Genomic DNA, 17,536 nt, shown 5'->3' on the forward strand with positions numbered 1-17,536 from the left:
GCTAAAATATTTTGAGAATCTTTAGTTATAGCATTGGTTTGATGGGAGAGATCGGATTATTCCGGTAGAATAAGCCAAATTTTGGCGTGATTGGTCGAAATCCGGCGTGAGTTCCCGACGGTCGTGATCGGTGCGTCTGTTTGTTGTCTTATACGCATGAGCTGGTTCGTTAACCTGGGGATTTCTTCGAATTCGAACCATTTCATCACCTGCCTCTTGATTTTTATCCTCCATTATTCGCCTCAGTTGCCTCCTGCCTTGTTTAAATTTGAGAAGCCATTGGAGCCTAGATTAAATTCAGAACAATATGGAGTCGAGATATCAGAGTAATCGCCAATTGAAGAGAGGTTCGTTCCAAAAGTTTCCTTCTTTGTTTTCCAAGATTTTTCATGGTTTGAGATTATTTTCTGTTTGTCGGTGGAATCTCTGCTGTTTATTCGTTTTATTGGCTTGCTTTGAATTTCTTAGGGCCTGATCGTTCTTAAAATTCTTGCTTTACTCAATTGTTTCTCCCCTTTTCCTTTACTCTTTCTCTCCCTTTGAAAAATCGAAACATGCATGTTGACACACGATCCTTGTATTTGGGTGCTTTTTGACTGGCTTTTATTATGTTTCATGGTTGATGTTTTATTAAACCGGTAAATTTTCTTGCCCTCCATGCACTTTGAGAACGATGATGGATATGACGCGGGACAACATGCATGCATGGACACATGGATGCTCTTACCATGCATTTAGGCATTCAGGGTGTGCATGCATACGTATAGGGTAGCTTTATGTATGTATTTACAGGTATACTTGTCCCTTGTATATAAATTCATGTCATGCATACATCCATATACACATAGCAGCATGCATTATCACTTCGTCAGGCGTTACAGACGAGAAGATCCAAGGTTTTAGAACCCCTGGATTAAAAATGATCATAACACTCTGTAATTCAACAGATGTAGTTGGGACCTTGAAAAGTCGACAATGGCCTTCTGGGTTAGCAGATTGCAGTGCTTTGTTAGACTGCATACGTACGTATACACACACCCAGAAGAAAATGAATAAAATTGTCTAGAACTAATAGCGCTGTTTATCTTCTTTTAGAATTTCTGGCACTACTCTGTATCATTCTCAAACACTAAAGGTATCCACGTGCATGCATATATATATATACATGCTTGATTGCAAAAGTTCTGAGGGTTCTTTGCCCTTCAGTTTTGTACTTTGTAGTTTGCAGAGACTACCTTGTAGAGAAGTGACGTGGAAATTTTAAACAGTATCTGTTGAACGGCCCTGTGAACTAGTACAGTCCTCCACTCCATATTAGAACATAATACCCTGCTGTGTGCTGAAACCTCCAGAAGTAATGGTTTTATCCATTTGGAGGGATCGCAAGCCACTTATATAGTTTCCTGTCTGCATCAGACCCCACTATGGGTTACTAGAATCCCCATTTACACTTACATGGTGTTCTTGACATTTTCTGATATATATTTTATGTCGGATGTGGTTCATCACATCATTTTTTCTTTTTCTAGGTAGGATGTGATGCTGCCTGGAAAATAACAGCCCATGATGTTTTTAATATTTTTTTAGTGCAAATGAAGGTAAAAGTGATTATGGCAAGATGGTGTGCACACAAGGTGATGATGTTGGGAAGATTTGTTTCCATTTGAGCCATGACATTGTTTCCATGAAAAAATTGTCTAACAGCTAAATTTGGAACCGACTTAGCCAAATACATTGGGCAATTTGCACCTCTGTTTAATATTTTAGAAGTCATTTATAGTTTTTAAGGTTTCAAAAAACAATAACTGACATAAATTTCTTTGTAACCATACACGGTTGCTTCCAATTTTCTCAATTAATTGTGTGATATTGTTGGAGAAGAAACAATGAGTAGATGACAAACTCTCTGGTTGTTAGTTCATTTTAACAAAACTACATTATGGCGATCCATAAAAAAAACACTACATAATGACAAAGTATCTGCAAATTTTAACATATTATGACTACAATTTCATGAACAGAATCTAAGTTGTGTGAATTTGACATAAATTCCTTTTCCTAGAATTTGATATGCAATTCTCATTGTTGAACTGCTAATATTCTTAAATTAAAGATGTTAGTGACTAAATTGACTGGTAAGTATTGGAAGAACTTCACTTTTTTAGTACTTGAAATAAAAAACTTGGTGTATGGTCGTTGAACAATTTTGGTTAAAATTCTAGGGCATCTTTCAGGAAATGATTTTAAAAGTGAACATAATAATCGTATGCTTCAGATTCCATAGCAGTGTTTCCAATTCATGGTTAAATTCCAAGGATATATTGATCTTATTTACTATGAATTGTTTGTAACTCAAACTATAATGACTGTGATGAACATTGACAAGTGATTTTTAGTTTTTATTTCAAAGTGATTTATAATATAGAAGTTTTAACAATTTCTAGCCTTTTTACCCCACAAGTCTAAATCTAGCTTTGTCCTTGTTATTGCAGCTGCTTGCTACTCAACTGTTGGGGGAAGGCAATCCTCACCTTCTGTCATTGTCATAGGTGGTGGCTTTTCTGGTATTGCGGCTGCTCGTGCTCTCCATGATGCCTCCTTTCAGGTAAGAGATTTTCTCTTGCATTGTCTATATCACTCTACTATATCCATCTACCACACTTTCATGGAAATTTTTACACATGTAACATGTATTGCTCCTTTGCTTGTCAACCTGATCTAGTATTTCTCACAGGTTGTTTTGTTGGAATCACGGGATAGAATTGGAGGTCGTGTATACACCGACTATAGTTTTGGTTTTCCTGTTGACTTGGGTGCATCATGGTATGCTTCTTTTCTCGTTGTTCTTTTGTATAATCCACATATCCTTTGATGCAAATGTGGATGTCACCTCTCAGTTGTAATGGGATTTTAAGCTTTGTATCTTGTACATCATGCACCAGGTTGCATGGAGTTTGCAAAGAGAATCCTTTGGCACCTGTGATTGGAAGACTCGGACTACCTCTCTATCGTACTAGTGGAGATAACTCTGTACTGTATGACCATGATTTGGAGAGGTAATACTTTTATTTTGACTTCGTTTCTGTTTATGATATATGTTTCGTAGCCATTTTCTACTTGACTTGCATGCAAACAAGCTAAAGGAGTAATGGTGTAGCCCCTGAATCATAGTCTTCATCCTAGTTTAGCTTGGCTATACTATGTTATCCATGTGGTAAATGAAAATTATTTGATGGATTATAGTGCCGAGCCCAAACAGAATTTTGGTTAAGAACCCCTATCAAGCTGATTGATTGGTTGCCCTGTTGAAAAGATAGTCTACCCACTTATTGTAGCCCCCCTTTACATTTTTATTCTCTTGGTGTTTGGAACTTCAGGCTGCACCATGATAAAGAAAATTAACATGTATATGTGAATGGACTGGCTGGGTTCTTATTATGTATTCTGTCTCTATCTTTCATTTGCAGCTATGCACTCTTTGATACCAATGGGAATCAAGTTCCTCAAGAACTGGTGACAAAGGTTGGTGAAGTATTTGAGAACATTTTAAAAGAGGTATGCCTTTTCATCTTTTCATTATTGCCATATGTGCATGTGCTTCAGGTGCATACAAAATTACTAGGGAACATAAACTTGCATGATTGTATCAATCTCCAGCATTGATATGATGTCTCTAGCATGAAATACATTCATATGGTTATATTTTTATAGCATTAACTTCTTTTTTCTTATATCATAAGCTTGTAGGCAGTGTAATAGGAATACACTTGGAATAATCTGATGAAGGGTAAAAGAATATATAAGATGCACCATAATTGATAGATTTTTTGATAAAAAAATGTCTTGACATTATTTAACATGAATATGGTGATCAACACAATATTTAAGATTGAAAGTTGTATGGTAATACCTTCACAACAAGATGTGAGAACTTTCTCATATGTATGTAGCTTCACAACAAGATGTGAGAACTTTCTCATATGTATGTAGCTTCAGAACAAGATGTGAGAACTTTCTCATATGTATGTAGCTTGCTGATTTTATCTGCTCATGGGTTGCTGGTCTTATCTCTTTATGGTTTTCTGATTTTTTTTTTTTTTATATTTAATGTTTCCAGACAGACAAAGTCAGGCAGGAGCAGAGTGATGACATATCAATAAGCCGTGCTGTTTCAATTGTTTTTGAAAGGCGGTCAGATCTGAGGTTTGTTTATTTATTCATTTCCATTGGTTATGAGATATCTACTTACCTTGGTAATTAAAGACATCTATATATTGTGACTTCTGTTGCAGGCAAGAAGGTCTTGCTTACAAGGTATTGCAGTGGTACTTGTGTAGAATGGAAGGTTGGTTTGCTGCAGATGCAGATACCATCTCACTTAATGGCTGGGATCAGGCAAGTCTTCTATTGACCAAAATATTTTATGAATAACTTCAATGACTGTTAGTGGTTACCATTATGAATATTAGACATTCTGTGAGACATTTATTTGGCATTTAATTTGATTACATGTATGGATAAAATATATAATTTAAATTTCACTTTGTTGAAAAGTAAAATACATAGGTGCCTCTTAGATGCCATGGATATATTTGGTGAGTACAATGATCTTTTATGGTATTAGAAATTGTGTCAGAATCTTTTAGGTGTACATCATTAATGAGTTTACAGAAAAAGGATACTGGGGACCTGCAATAGGCAAGGCCTGTCTGCAAAGTGCTTTGGAATTGGGAAAGCAGAAAGCTCCATTGTACACAAAGGGTTGCTCCTACATGTAGAGCATATTCCTTGTATTAGTACACTGTCCTTAGTTTTTATTAATAAAATTGGATTCTTCTCCAAGAAAAAAAAGGTTCCTGCTTTTTCTTTTTAATGAACTTCCTATTAACTACAAAGAAAGGTTTTACAGAGAAAAATGTGGTACTGTATTATTTTTGTCCCGTAAGTTCTATTAATTAGTTATGCGAAATGTCAGTTGAAATGTACTGTTTTTTTAGATAGATCTTGTGCCTTAAATTATCGGCATACAGGGAGATAACATGGTTTAATTTATTTATTTTTTTATCAGTAACTCTGTGTATCTTATGGTTTCCCTTCTCTTGTAGGAAGTTGTAATATTCTGATGTTATGGAACAGAGTTTTTTAGCCGTACTGCTAGAAGTCCATTAAAAAGAAAAAAAATTCATGAATTATCTGGCACCACATGAGGGCACCCTGCTTTCTGGTCAAAGATTATATACCCTCTTTTTATGTGTGCAAGCCCAAGAAGGCAAACAATAGCCTATAAGAAAAAGAAGGAAACAATAAAACCTAGTCGAAGTCTAATAATGGAAGGAAGGTGATACAGTGATAGTTACTGAATGCCTTCGACTGTTTAGTGTCATAGTTAGCTTTTGCCTTATAAACAGTACAAGTATGAGGATCTGTTACTTAACAACACTCACCAAACAACAAAAAAATAATGCGGTGTTTGTCCATCCGCCGCTGTTTGGTAATCGTAGAAAAGAATTTGCTGCCATTAAACTACACTAAAGGATAACTGCAAAGTAACAAGAATATGTTATCTTTTTTTGTAGGTTGACTATTTCTAAACCATAATACCTAGGAAAAAACATGACAAATGAAATAAAATGTATATGGACAATATCTTTTTGTTGCTACTCACCATACTACTTCACTGTTTTTCTGTCATATCTGGTTATCTTGCTTTGAAAATTAACTTTACTCTTTAATCACTTCACCTGTAGTCATGTGTCTTCCAAAATTATTGTTTCTTTTTGAATGACAGACTAAACTATATGGATTTTTTTTCTGAAAGTAAGCACTACTTAGGTCCATACTGTTGAATGGTTCTTGGGACTTACCCCACATGAATCGCGGAGACCACTCAATGGGTGTGGATCCTAAGGAGTATGTTACTCAAGAGAACTCTTCAAATTTTTGAGACAGAGCTTCATTGCACACTTAAATTAACTTTTCTTTTTATCTCGTACAGGAAGTACTGCTTCCAGGTGGCCATGGACTAATGGTTCGGGGTTACCGCCCAGTTATAAACACTCTTGCTAAAGGTCTTGACATTCGTTTAGGCCACAGGTATTAGTTGGTCGATCCAATTAATGGTGAATGTGGGTCTATATCCTGCTTATGAACTTCAATCAGCTGACATTTGATTATCCATGTCTGGTTGTCAGGGTTACAAAGGTTGTTCGACGATATAATGGAGTCCAAGTCATCACTGAGGATGGTACAACATTTGTAGCCGATGCAGCTGTTATTTCTGTTCCCCTTGGAGTATTGAAAGCCAAAATCATTGAGTTCGAACCAAGGCTACCAGAATGGAAAGAAGAAGCCATAGAAGGCCTTGGAATTGGGATAGAGAACAAGATAGTTCTACACTTTGACAAGATTTTCTGGCCAAATGTGGAGTTCTTGGGAGTGGTTGCTTCTACTACATATGGATGCAGCTACTTCCTAAATCTTCACAAAGCAACAGGTCATCCTGTCCTTGTGTATATGCCTGCAGGACAGCTCGCCCAAGACATAGAGAAGATGTCTGATGAAGCTGCTGCAAATTTTGCATTTATGCAACTCAAGAAGATACTTCCAGATGCTTGTGAACCAGTACGTTGCTTTAAAACCTCTGGCACTTAATCTTTCCATTCCACAGACACCTCCTGATTAACCTTGATAATGCAACTAACTGGACCAATAGGAATTTTCCCCAATGAGCCAAAATGTTTCGTTTGTCATAGGAGATTTTACCCTGATATTCTATTTTGCAGGCAAGCACAACGTAGGAAATTTATTTTTTCACCCTTGAAGACTGCTATGAATGTCTTGAGTGCCTTGAGAACGGTTGCTAACAATTTCTAACTTTGGAATTTTGTTTTGCAGATTCAATATCTTGTCTCTCACTGGGGAGCGGATGTCAATTCGCTTGGATCATATAGCTATGATAGAGTAGGGAAATCCCATGATCTGTATGAGAGGCTAAGGATCCCTGTAGACAATCTCTTCTTTGCTGGGGAGGCAACAAGTATGGCCTATCCAGGGTCTGTCCATGGAGCATTCTCCACTGGACTGATGGCTGCCGAGGACTGCAGAATGCGTGTCCTAGAAAGGTACGGGCAGTTGGATTTGTTCAACCCTGTCATGGGTGAAGAGACGGCATCTGTGTCTGTCCCTCTTCTCATCTCTCGGATGTAATTAATTAATCTACGTAAATCTGGATAGCCTTTTTGATTGGAATCCATGTAAACATGGGAAATCCATTGTTTTCTTAGGATTTCCCAGGCATTTCCAAGTGATGTGTTTTCATTGTCGAGTAAGCTAGTGTGTGTGTGTCTCTGAGTATGTGGACTTATTTTCTTGTCAGTATGTAGACTGTTTCTCGAGAAATACGCTCACTTCATAAGTGGGAGTTATAGTTATTATTGGACTGCAGCAGATAAATAGATTACTACTATAAGAAGAGATTTTAAGACACATTGCCTCTGGTTTCATCTCTTCAGATTATGTTGAAATTCTCGTTTTGTTCAGCTCACTGAATTTGTCTGTTGTTCAGGCAGCCTTGCAAATAAATTAATGTGTAATTCACATGTAAACGGGAGAGGGGTCCTTCCCCTCGTTGAAAAATTCACTTGGAAGACGTTTATATGGTCAACTAACTTCTTATCTTCTCCTCATCCTTCAGTGACCTTTCCGAAATTGCCAAAAACTTGAACAGTATCCTTTCGTTCTCAGTTCTCTCTGATTGAGGAAGATAATGGTTGAATCCATTATGTGGGTAGATTTTTCCAATCAATCCTCTTAGGGGTAACAGAATAAAGGAATCTCAAATAATGCTTTGGGTTGACATAATCCATCCACTATAGACCTGTTCACTTATTTGAATTTTGAACCACTAACCACTCCATTGTCTATTGTGACCACGTGTCTAGTGGTATGTGTCCCTTTTGACCTACCAAGTGACTAGATACTTTAAATGCATGTTGGTGCTCTGCCATTTCTCTTCTCTCTTCTTTCTCTATCTTTTTCTCTTTAAAATTAAAATTATATAAGCAAAACTAGACTAGAATCTAGATAGAAGGGTTGCGTACATGAATCAATGGAAACCAACCTCTAGACCTGGGGGTAGCTCTTACGAGTTCTCAACCAGAAAATCAATAGCTAGGCAAAGAAACTTCTGTGTATCTGTTGCTGGCTGTTTTATTTTTGAGGTTTTTATAGTTCAGTCCACCCCATAAATCTGAGCCCCACGGTACAGGTGGGATGAATCCTGACTGTGGATTGATGCCAAATCCACAGGCAGGATGCAGTTTATGGGAGGGGGGGGGGGCTGTAATTTCAGATTTCTGAGGTGAATTGCAGTCTATTTATCCCTTTATTTTTTGTTGCTCTATGATGAATCTCAAGGTATCATTCAACCTAAAAGTTTGTGCTGTTAGGTGAGATCCCTGATTAGGTTTTTATTCTCTAACATGCCAACTCATGCAATGGCTATTGAACTTGAAACATGGACAAGTACAGGCCCACCCATACCTTGTACTAAAATTTAATTAATTATAGTGGGGATAATGAAGATCAAACACTGGACCACTTGATCAAATATGATATTTTCAATGAACTATTCAACCTAAAAGCTCATGTTGTTAGGTGAGATCTCTGATTAGGTTTTTATTCTCTAACAATGAAAAATCCTATTTCATGTCTTTGACGACATTGTTTGTGGTTTTGAAACCTGCAACCGTTGTTCCAGAACTAGCAAAACCACTTATTTCACACACAGTAATTGTGTCTGACTATAGTATCCAAAAGGTATGGTCCTTAGAGAAAATTGATTACCAATAACTGGTATACTATCATCCATTGATATTCAATCAATTGGTATGCATTCAAATTTAGCGTGGGTTTCTAATTGGTTAACGATTTTAGGTGAAGTGCCGCCAGTTTATTTCTAAGTATAAACTTAGAAAACTTGGTTTACTGATGAAAGCATGACATGACAATCATATGGCGTGTGAAAGTACATGTGAGTCATGATCAATACTCATCTTATGGTTAAAAAAAAAAGAACCACTGACATAACAGCTTTTTCATTTTCTGGTTATGCATTGTTATTTTATAAAAAAATGGTACATCTTTTGAATCATATCGTCCTTTTTAAAATCAAGAACCAAACACAGCCTATAATGCCTAATTAATGACAATGTACGGTGGTGTTCAATCCTGGATTTAAATAAAAAAAAGGTGGAATCATTCAGAAAATTTACCAATTGTTCGACAAAATGACGATGTATTTTGTTTTAATTAAACAATACAAAAGAATGTATCGATTGTGATTCATGCATGAATGATGTAAATGCAATCTCATCGCTCATTTTTTATTGTACAGTAGGTACTGAACAAAATGATTGGAACCATTTTGGCGTGTGAGATACATATATTTGCCATGTCTTGTTTACATCAGCCAATATTGGGGCTGGAACTTGACTAGTTGGTCTGTTCAAAGAAAAGGGGATTTTGCTTGTTTACATCAGCCAACATAGATTTCTCATCCTATGATCCTATCATATCTTCCTTTACCCAAGAAGAAAAGAGCTCACATTCTGCCACCATGTTGCACCATTGCTTTGCAACCGACAATAAAACACCTATTTTCTTTAAATTCAAAATAGGTATGATATACTTTTAACGTTTCCTTGTTTCCAACAATGTTAGGTTCGTATTCAGTACATTCAGTCCAACATTGGGTGATGCCTTCTATAGCTAATTCGTCCTTGTTTTATTGGGCAGTCACAAAAGATGCTGCAACCATATTTGCAGCAGCTGTCAAACTCATGCCAATTTCAAAATAAGTAAACTAAGTGCTATAAATAAACAAAATTTTAGAGAATAATGTTGATAGAAATGATAGCAGTGAATTGTGAAACAAGCAGCTAGTAAGTTAAAATTGACTTGGCTCAATTCCAAGAGTTAGAAGCCTATGCTAAACTATAATGTTATTTCAAGCAATAATTACAAAGAAAATGAATATGTTATGGATATCTAAATAAATTTCACACAGCAATCCTCCATATGCTTTTACATTGGAGCAACAAGATGGATATTGCTATTAAATGTGAAACCCTAGCCTTGAAATCTCTATTGTACATACATCCTCTCACAGTTTGACCAATCAGATGATTTTTCTTTTCTCTCATTTCCAATTATTTACCCATTTCCTTACAGGCAAATAGTGAAGCAGGAGAACAATTGTAGTAAGAATGAAACCCTGCATGAGATGACAAAACTTACCTATACATTGGGCTTGTCAAATTGCCATGGACACAGATAAATATCCATAACTGAAACTTTCTGCAATTTACTGGTAAATGCTTGGGAGATTAAACAGCAGAACACCCACTCACAAAATTGAACTGAAACTTTCAATTGGATCCGCTTCTTCAAGCATAGATGCTGCTTGGAAGCAGTCACAAGCATCAGCTATTCTTCCATCATCCTTATGAATCATTCCTAAGTGATACCAAGCTGCACGGTTCGTGGGTTCAAGCCTCAATGCATCTGATAGGAAGCTTCTTGCTACAGGTAATGCCTTTGGGCCCATTTTCCGAAGCAATGCACCCATGAAGACCCTGGAAGGCACATAACTTAGGTCCAGTAAGAGGCCATTACTATAAGCAGCCAATGCTTCTTGGATTTGTCCACGTCCCTCATTCATAAAGCCTAGTATAATTCATTGTAAAACAAAAACAGAAATCATTTAAACTTTACAATTCATAGAAAATGGGGGCTTTTGAGAGGATGGGAATTGCAAAATTTTACATGATATCTTAAAAATGGTTTGCAGGATCTGATTCATTGCACACAACCAGCCTAGTGGCAGTTGGTTGGGTAAAATAAACAGAGAATGACTGAGGCTACTAAAAAAATCGGATTATAAATATGGTCTAATTCAAATATAAAATATATTTGTAACCATTTTATTTTGTTTTCTTAGCAATGTAGCCATACAGTTCTTTATTCTTGTACTGGATACAAGGATATGGTACAACAGGCTTTTAGAACATCATGACAGTCCAGGTGGGTTCCTCAGAATATTTCAGATGTGTCATGTGTGGTATATAGCATGTATGCAGTACATGAAAATAATTGTATCAGCTCCATTTGTTGTTTTTTTTTTTTTCTTTAGGGTAGGTAGGAGGGTAGATGTGGCAATTTCTGGCCTGGCTTAGTCTGTCCAGTTTTCCCTGGCTGAATTATATAAAAAATATACATACAAAACTTGTATATAAGATTATAAGATAAACCATATCATAAATAATGCATATAAATATATTAGATTTAAGTACATAATATAACAAATAATATGCAAGATATTATTTGTACTTGCATATATAAGCATTGATGATGTTCAAAATCACTAGGGTAAGAGAAGGCTTTGGCTGTGTCGAACTTCAGGTGGAGGTACACCACGGCCTGTATTTTACCCTGCAGCACAGTAAAAGGTCAGAGGCCCTGCGGTGAGTGAAGGTATATTAGGTTTGTCTAGCTTGTTGGAATAAATAAATGCTCACTTATTTATAAAGAAGATACCTGAACCTTGGGAGGGACAGAGTTTGAACAAGTGTCTAGGACCTCGGGCTACCTGTCTTGCTGAGAATTGACATGTTTTAGTATATGCGGATCAGAATGGGGCCCAACTCTTCCACTAATGTGGCAATGTTTAGTCGATGTGGCTACATGGGACCATCTGGTTGCTTTGGATTGCCAATTGGCATTTTAATTACCTACCCACCATTTTTTGAACATCTCAGCTCAGTGCCTTCAGTAATTGAGTAGGTGTGCTTGGTGAACCCGAGATGATCTCATTGGTTTATTTGAAGTTTTGTCTGTTCATATTAAAAATCAGCACCACATGTCAATTCTTGATAGGTGAGTAATTCAGGGCATATCAATTGCCCCCCCGTTGGGATGCCTGGCACAAGAATTGCAAGTGTTGATCCAACCGAAGGAAGTAGTGTCTGACTGACGTGTCTTGATGAAAGATCTGGTCTGAAGTTCCTCTTTGTACTCCGAGCTACAACATCATGCGGTCCAAGTAGCACATCAAGGATCAAATTGGAGAGGAGTGTCGATTCTCTTTGTTTAAGTATATATGCAACTTGGAGCCAGACTCACACGCTTTATTAAGAGCAGACGAACATGACGCTTCACATTAAACTACGGGATCAAGTTTCGAGTTGATATATGCAACAATGAGGAGGTGAAGAGTTGCTTTCCCAACCCTTAGATCTTCTTGAATCTGGTCCATTGGTGCTCTTTATAAATAAAGAGACAAGGGGGCCCATTCTTCACCTGTTTTATTGTATAGGGTAGCCTTGAGGCCGAGAGAACTCGGTGTAGGATAGTTGTGAGGTCAAGAGAGCACAGTTCCTACGTCGGTCATCTTTATCCGAACTTCATCCACTAATATTTTCCTAGTGAGTTGTCTTCTTCCATCTTTCTTTTTCCAACATGTTCCATTTTGGTGGTCAATCTAGTTCTAGGCAGGATGAGGCATCGTATCAAGATCATAGATGTGATGATTTCAGTTTCAGATCTTAACTTGATGTAAAAGAGAAAGTAAGAGAGAGAGGGAGATAAGAAGAAGAAAACCTGTTCGACTAGGCCAGGATATATAGTTTACTAAAATAAATAGAAAAAGTCTTTTATGCCCCTATTTAAGTTGGGACACATCAGCATTCACTAAAAGACACAACACCATATTAATAAACTCAAATGGCTATTCTATCCTTCTTTAGTCGACACTAACACTCCCCCTCAAGTTGGAGAGTATATATCATATAGTTCCAGCTTGTTACATATGTAATCCACTCTTGCCCGATTCAACCCTTTGGTGAACAAGGCTGCCCATTGACTCCCTGTATTAACATATGTTGTACTTATCATTCCGCTAAGAACCTTTTCTCTCACAAAGTGACAATCAACCTTTATGTGTTCTGTTCTCTCATGAAAAATTAGGTTAGAGGAGATGTGAACTGCAGCTTGGTTGTCACAATATAGTTTCATTGGAGTGATAATCAAGTACCACATCTCCTGTAGGAGATTTCTCAGCCACACTACACTAGTTCACAAGTTGTATGTGCCATGGCTCTGTATTCGGCTTCTGCACTACTTCTTGCCACCACAGTTTGCTTCTTACTCTTCCATGTCACCAAGTTAACCCCAAGGAAAGTACAATAACCTGTAGTAGACCTTCTGTCAGATATAGATCCAGCCCAATCAGCATCTGTATATTCCTCTATTTCAATATTTCCGCCACTCTTATATAGCAAGCCATGACCAAGAGCTCCCTTCAAATACCTTACAATCCTTAGGGCCATGTCCCGATGTGGAACCCGAGGATTGTGCATAATTGACTCACCACACTCACTACGATGAGATATCTGGCCAAGTGTTAGAAAGTTTAGCTTACCCACCAACCTTCTGTACCTTCCTGGATCTTCAAACTCCTCACCTGTACCACTGCTCAACTTGACATTCAATTCCATTGGTGTTTCCGCTGGTTTGACACCCAATAAGCTTGTCTCCAATAGATCAAGAACATATTTCCTCTAGCAAAATTAATACCATACTTGGACCTTGCCACTTATATCCCTAAGAAGTATTTCAATTTGCCAAGGTCTTTTGTTTGGAAATGATCATGCAGAAATGTTTTCAACCTATCAATCCCGAGCTTGTCATTGCCAGTAATAACAATATCATCAACATAAACCACTAACAAAATATTCCCCGCATCAGGGTCATAGTTGAACACTGAATGGTCAACCTAACATTGTTTCATGCCAAACTTCTTTACGACTTCATTGAATCTGCCAAACCAAGCACGAGGGGATTGTTTAAGTCCATAAATAGCTTTCTTGAGCCTACACACCTTACCATCCTCCCCCTGAGCAACAAACCCAGGTGGTTGCACCATATACACCTCTTCAAGAAGATTACCATGCAAAAAAACATTCTTAATATCAAGCTGAAACAAGGGCCAATCATGTATAGCAGCTAAGGAGATCAAAACACGAACATAACCGATCTTGGCAATAGGAGAGGTCTCTGTGTAGTCAATACAATATAACTGTGAATAACCCTTGGCAACCAACTGAGCTTTCAATCTCTCAACACTACCACCAGGCAAATACTTGACCGTATATACCCACTTACATCCTACAGTATGCTTACCTGGGGGAAGAGTGGTGAGATCCCATGTATGGTTATGAGCTAGAGCGGAGAGTTCTTCTTCCATCGCCTGACGCCACCCCGAAGAGATAAGGGTTTCCTGGACATCCTTAGGAACAGAAATAGAAGATAACAACGAAACAAATTGTCGATGGGAAGGAGATAGGTGAGAAACAGAAACATAACTGGACAAAGGATGAAGGGTACAACTACGTTAAACTTTCCGCATGGCAATGAGAAGGTCAAGGTCAGAAACAGTGAAGGGAGACTGACCATCAAGGATGGACGTAGGCATTCTGTTAATAAGAAAGCAAGATGTAAGCACATCACTCCAGAAACGTTTGGGTACATTCATATGGTGCAACAGGGACCGGGCGGCTTCTAAGAGATGGCGATTTTTCCGTTCAACTACCCAATTTTGTTGGGTGTGCAAGAGCAAAAGGTTTGATGAATAATACCATGTTGTTCTAAATATTGCTGAAAGGGAGTATAAAAATATTCTCGACCATTATCTGAATTTAGGATCTTAATGTGAATACCAAATTGAGTGCGGATTTCAGCATGAAACTTTCGGAATATAGAAAATAATTCACTTCTTTCTTTCATAAGATAAATCCATATCATCCTTGAATAATCATCAACAAAAATAACAAGGTACTTGTATCCATTGTGTGACACTATTTTATTTGGACCCAAATGTCCGAATGGACCAAAGAAAAATGACTCGACATACAATAATCGACTCTAGGACTGAAGGAAACCTGATGATGTTTCCCATACTGACACGACTCACAATCCAAAGTAAAAAGACCATTCAATGATGGAACAAGTTGCTTAAGTGCTTTAAAAGACGGGTGCCGAAGTCTGCAATGTCATTGGAGAGGGGTGAAAGACAACTGAAGAGCTGTTGAAATACAACCACAACCACCATCAAGGTAATACAGTCCACCAGCTTCATGCCCTCCACCAATCTTCATCCCCATCTTGAGATCCTGGAATACACAAGATGAAGGGTAAAAGGTGATAGAGCAATTAAGAGACTTGGTCAATTTACTAACAGACATAAGATTAAAAGGCAATTTGGGTACATACAGAACTGAAGACAAAGATAATGAACCAGTTTTAACATCACCAATACCACTTATGGAAGAAGTGGAACCATTAGCAAGAGTGACAGTGTTGGTTGTAGAGGATGAAGAAAGTGAAGAGAACACACCTAGAGTCCTAGTCATGTGATCGGAAGCTCCATAATCAATGATCTAGTGGGAGGGTTTGGATGCCAGACAAGCCATACTTGAGTAGGCAAGCATAGCTGTACTCGGTTGAGAAGTAGCCTAGATCAACCGCTCATATTCAATACGAAAAATACTCATCATCTTCTGTCCAGAGGCATCTATAGGTGAAGGTGTCGGACCAGTCTATTGAATCCCTTGTTCCATATCACCACTTGCCACTACATTATTTACCCAAGATGACGGTGGGCCATGTAGATCATAGCAAAAATTAACAATGTGCCCATCCATACCACAATGCGTACACTTTCTCGGACCATGATTACATCCTCTACCACGAGCTCCCCTTGAATCTCGACCTCCAACATGCCCACCACCATGACTGTACATGTGTCCACCTTTACCACCACGGCCTGGCTGGCCCTGATGAGCTACTCCTCTACCACCACGGCCGCCCCCTCTAGCCACCGCAAGGGTAGTCCTATTGGATATTGTGGGGTTCTCTGGAGAGCCAACAGAAATCCTCCGAAGACGGGCAAACAGTCAAGAGAGGGGAGGGCAGACCCACCTAGTATCTGAGCCCTCACTGGTTCATATTCAGGCTTTAGTCCCACCAGAAATCTGCTTACATCAAGTTGCTCTCTCTGTTGTTGCTGAATTTCTCAAACTAGCATAATACTCTTCAAGACTCTGGTTACCCTGCTGTAGACTAAATACTCTTTGATAGAGATGATATACTCTGGTGGTGTTATCCTGTCCCGAATAAAGCTTCCTTGCATGATCCCAAATTTCCTTGGTTGTGTTTAAGAACTTGAAGTTTACACTAATCTTAGGCTCCAACTAGTGGTGTTATCCCCCCACATTTCGCATCCCGCAACCATCTGTACCTCCCCCCAGTAATGAGTTTTCAAAAGAAGTCCCTCCCCCATGGGAATCAACTAGGAGTTTTTCTTCTCTTATATGCTTTACTTTCTTCTTGGCTTTGAGAAACACTTAAACAGATTTGGCCCAAGGTACTTAATTTTCTCCATTCAATTTAATTGAGGTCATCTGTACATTCAAGTAGTCTTGAGGGATCATAACCAACTTATATTCATTATCTCCCATGGCTGTAATTTTTTTTGTTTCAACCTGCCTTACCCAGTAATCACTAAACCGCACTCCAAGAACACTGTACTTCACTCCTCACGTTAATCACTCACCACCATACGATTGACCATTGCTGAAACATACACTGTCACAGGTTTCAGCAATTAACCTCCACTATTGTCACTTTCGGCACCTCACAAACACATCACACACAAGAGCACCACACATCTGAACTGCCACCATACGACTGATACTAAGCCTTCGACCCACTAATCTGAACCACACATCTGCACCTACCACGAAACCTACTATTGCAGCCCTCTTCGTTCCATTGAGTAGAGGGTTCTCTACCAATCACATGAAACCACAACTTTCATACCCAACCGAACACATTAAAAACTCGAGAATGAAGATATGGCAACTCCTTTTCAGCCCTTTTACGAAACTCAAAAAAAAGAGAAGAAAATTGAGAGATTAAAAACCGAGAGATTACTAACAGATCTGGACTGACTTAACCTGGCTCTGATACCATGTGATGATTTCAGTTTCAGATCTTAACTTGATGTAAAAGAGAAGAGAGAGAGGGGGAGAGAAGAAGAGGAGAAATCGAACAAGCAGAAAACCTGTTCGAACCCAAGAGGAGAATAGTTCAAATTCTATCTTAGGTCGGCCAGGATATATAGTTTACTAAAATAAAAAAAGAAAGTCTTTTATGTCCCTATTTAAGTTGGGACACATCAGCACTCACTAAAAGACACAACACCATATTAATAAAACTCAAATGACTATTCTACCCTTCTTTAGTTGACACTCACTGACACTAACAATAGAGATGACTCCTGTTTCAGGGTGGTGAGAGGTAAACTGCAAGACGTCTAGCTTGAGACAAGGAGAGTCTGGGTTTGGAGACACCCTACTTGTATTAGCTAAGCTGTTCTTCATAAAAGGTCACCCTGGTTGGAAGGGCTTATACTATTTCA

At 38.2% G+C, this 17,536-nt stretch overlaps 2 protein-coding genes across 4 annotated transcripts in view; one reads left to right on the top strand and one right to left on the bottom strand.

The window, feature by feature from the left end:
- The first annotated feature begins 280 nt into the window (after positions 1-280).
- On the top strand, positions 281-7,485 carry LOC104588475 (polyamine oxidase 2-like). The gene is made up of 10 exons (XM_088900970.1): positions 281-347; positions 2,493-2,605; positions 2,735-2,823; positions 2,943-3,056; positions 3,468-3,555; positions 4,118-4,203; positions 4,293-4,399; positions 6,000-6,093; positions 6,192-6,621; positions 6,895-7,485. Exons 1-10 carry the CDS (start codon positions 308-310, stop codon positions 7,204-7,206), a joined length of 1,473 nt encoding a protein of 490 aa, XP_088757096.1. The 5' UTR covers positions 281-307; the 3' UTR covers positions 7,207-7,485.
- Positions 7,486-9,923: 2,438 nt separating this feature from the next.
- The window catches only part of LOC104588477 (protein NPG1-like), a 36,873-nt gene continuing 29,260 nt past the window's right edge, over positions 9,924-17,536 (bottom strand). For all 3 annotated transcript variants that reach the window (XM_010246417.3, XM_088900969.1, XM_010246418.3), the window contains exon 6: positions 9,924-10,725. In XM_010246417.3, coding sequence (XP_010244719.1) covers positions 10,406-10,725 — 320 coding nt within the window. In that variant the 3' untranslated portion in view covers positions 9,924-10,405. The remainder of the gene's footprint in view (positions 10,726-17,536) is intronic.

Source organism: Nelumbo nucifera, chromosome 3, assembly GCF_055504915.1.
Source record: "Nelumbo nucifera cultivar China Antique chromosome 3, China Antique-T2T, whole genome shotgun sequence".
NCBI classification, from domain to species: Eukaryota; Viridiplantae; Streptophyta; class Magnoliopsida; order Proteales; family Nelumbonaceae; genus Nelumbo; species Nelumbo nucifera.

Bases quoted from the DNA above. Each gene is read 5' to 3' on its own strand.
- LOC104588475 (XM_088900970.1), top strand. From the start codon at position 308: ATGGAGTCGAGATATCAGAGTAATCGCCAATTGAAGAGAG. The intron at 3,057-3,467 runs GTAATACTTTTA...TTTCATTTGCAG, and splicing joins TATGACCATGATTTGGAGAG to CTATGCACTCTTTGATACCA. The intron at 4,204-4,292 runs GTTTGTTTATTT...CTTCTGTTGCAG, and splicing joins GAAAGGCGGTCAGATCTGAG to GCAAGAAGGTCTTGCTTACA.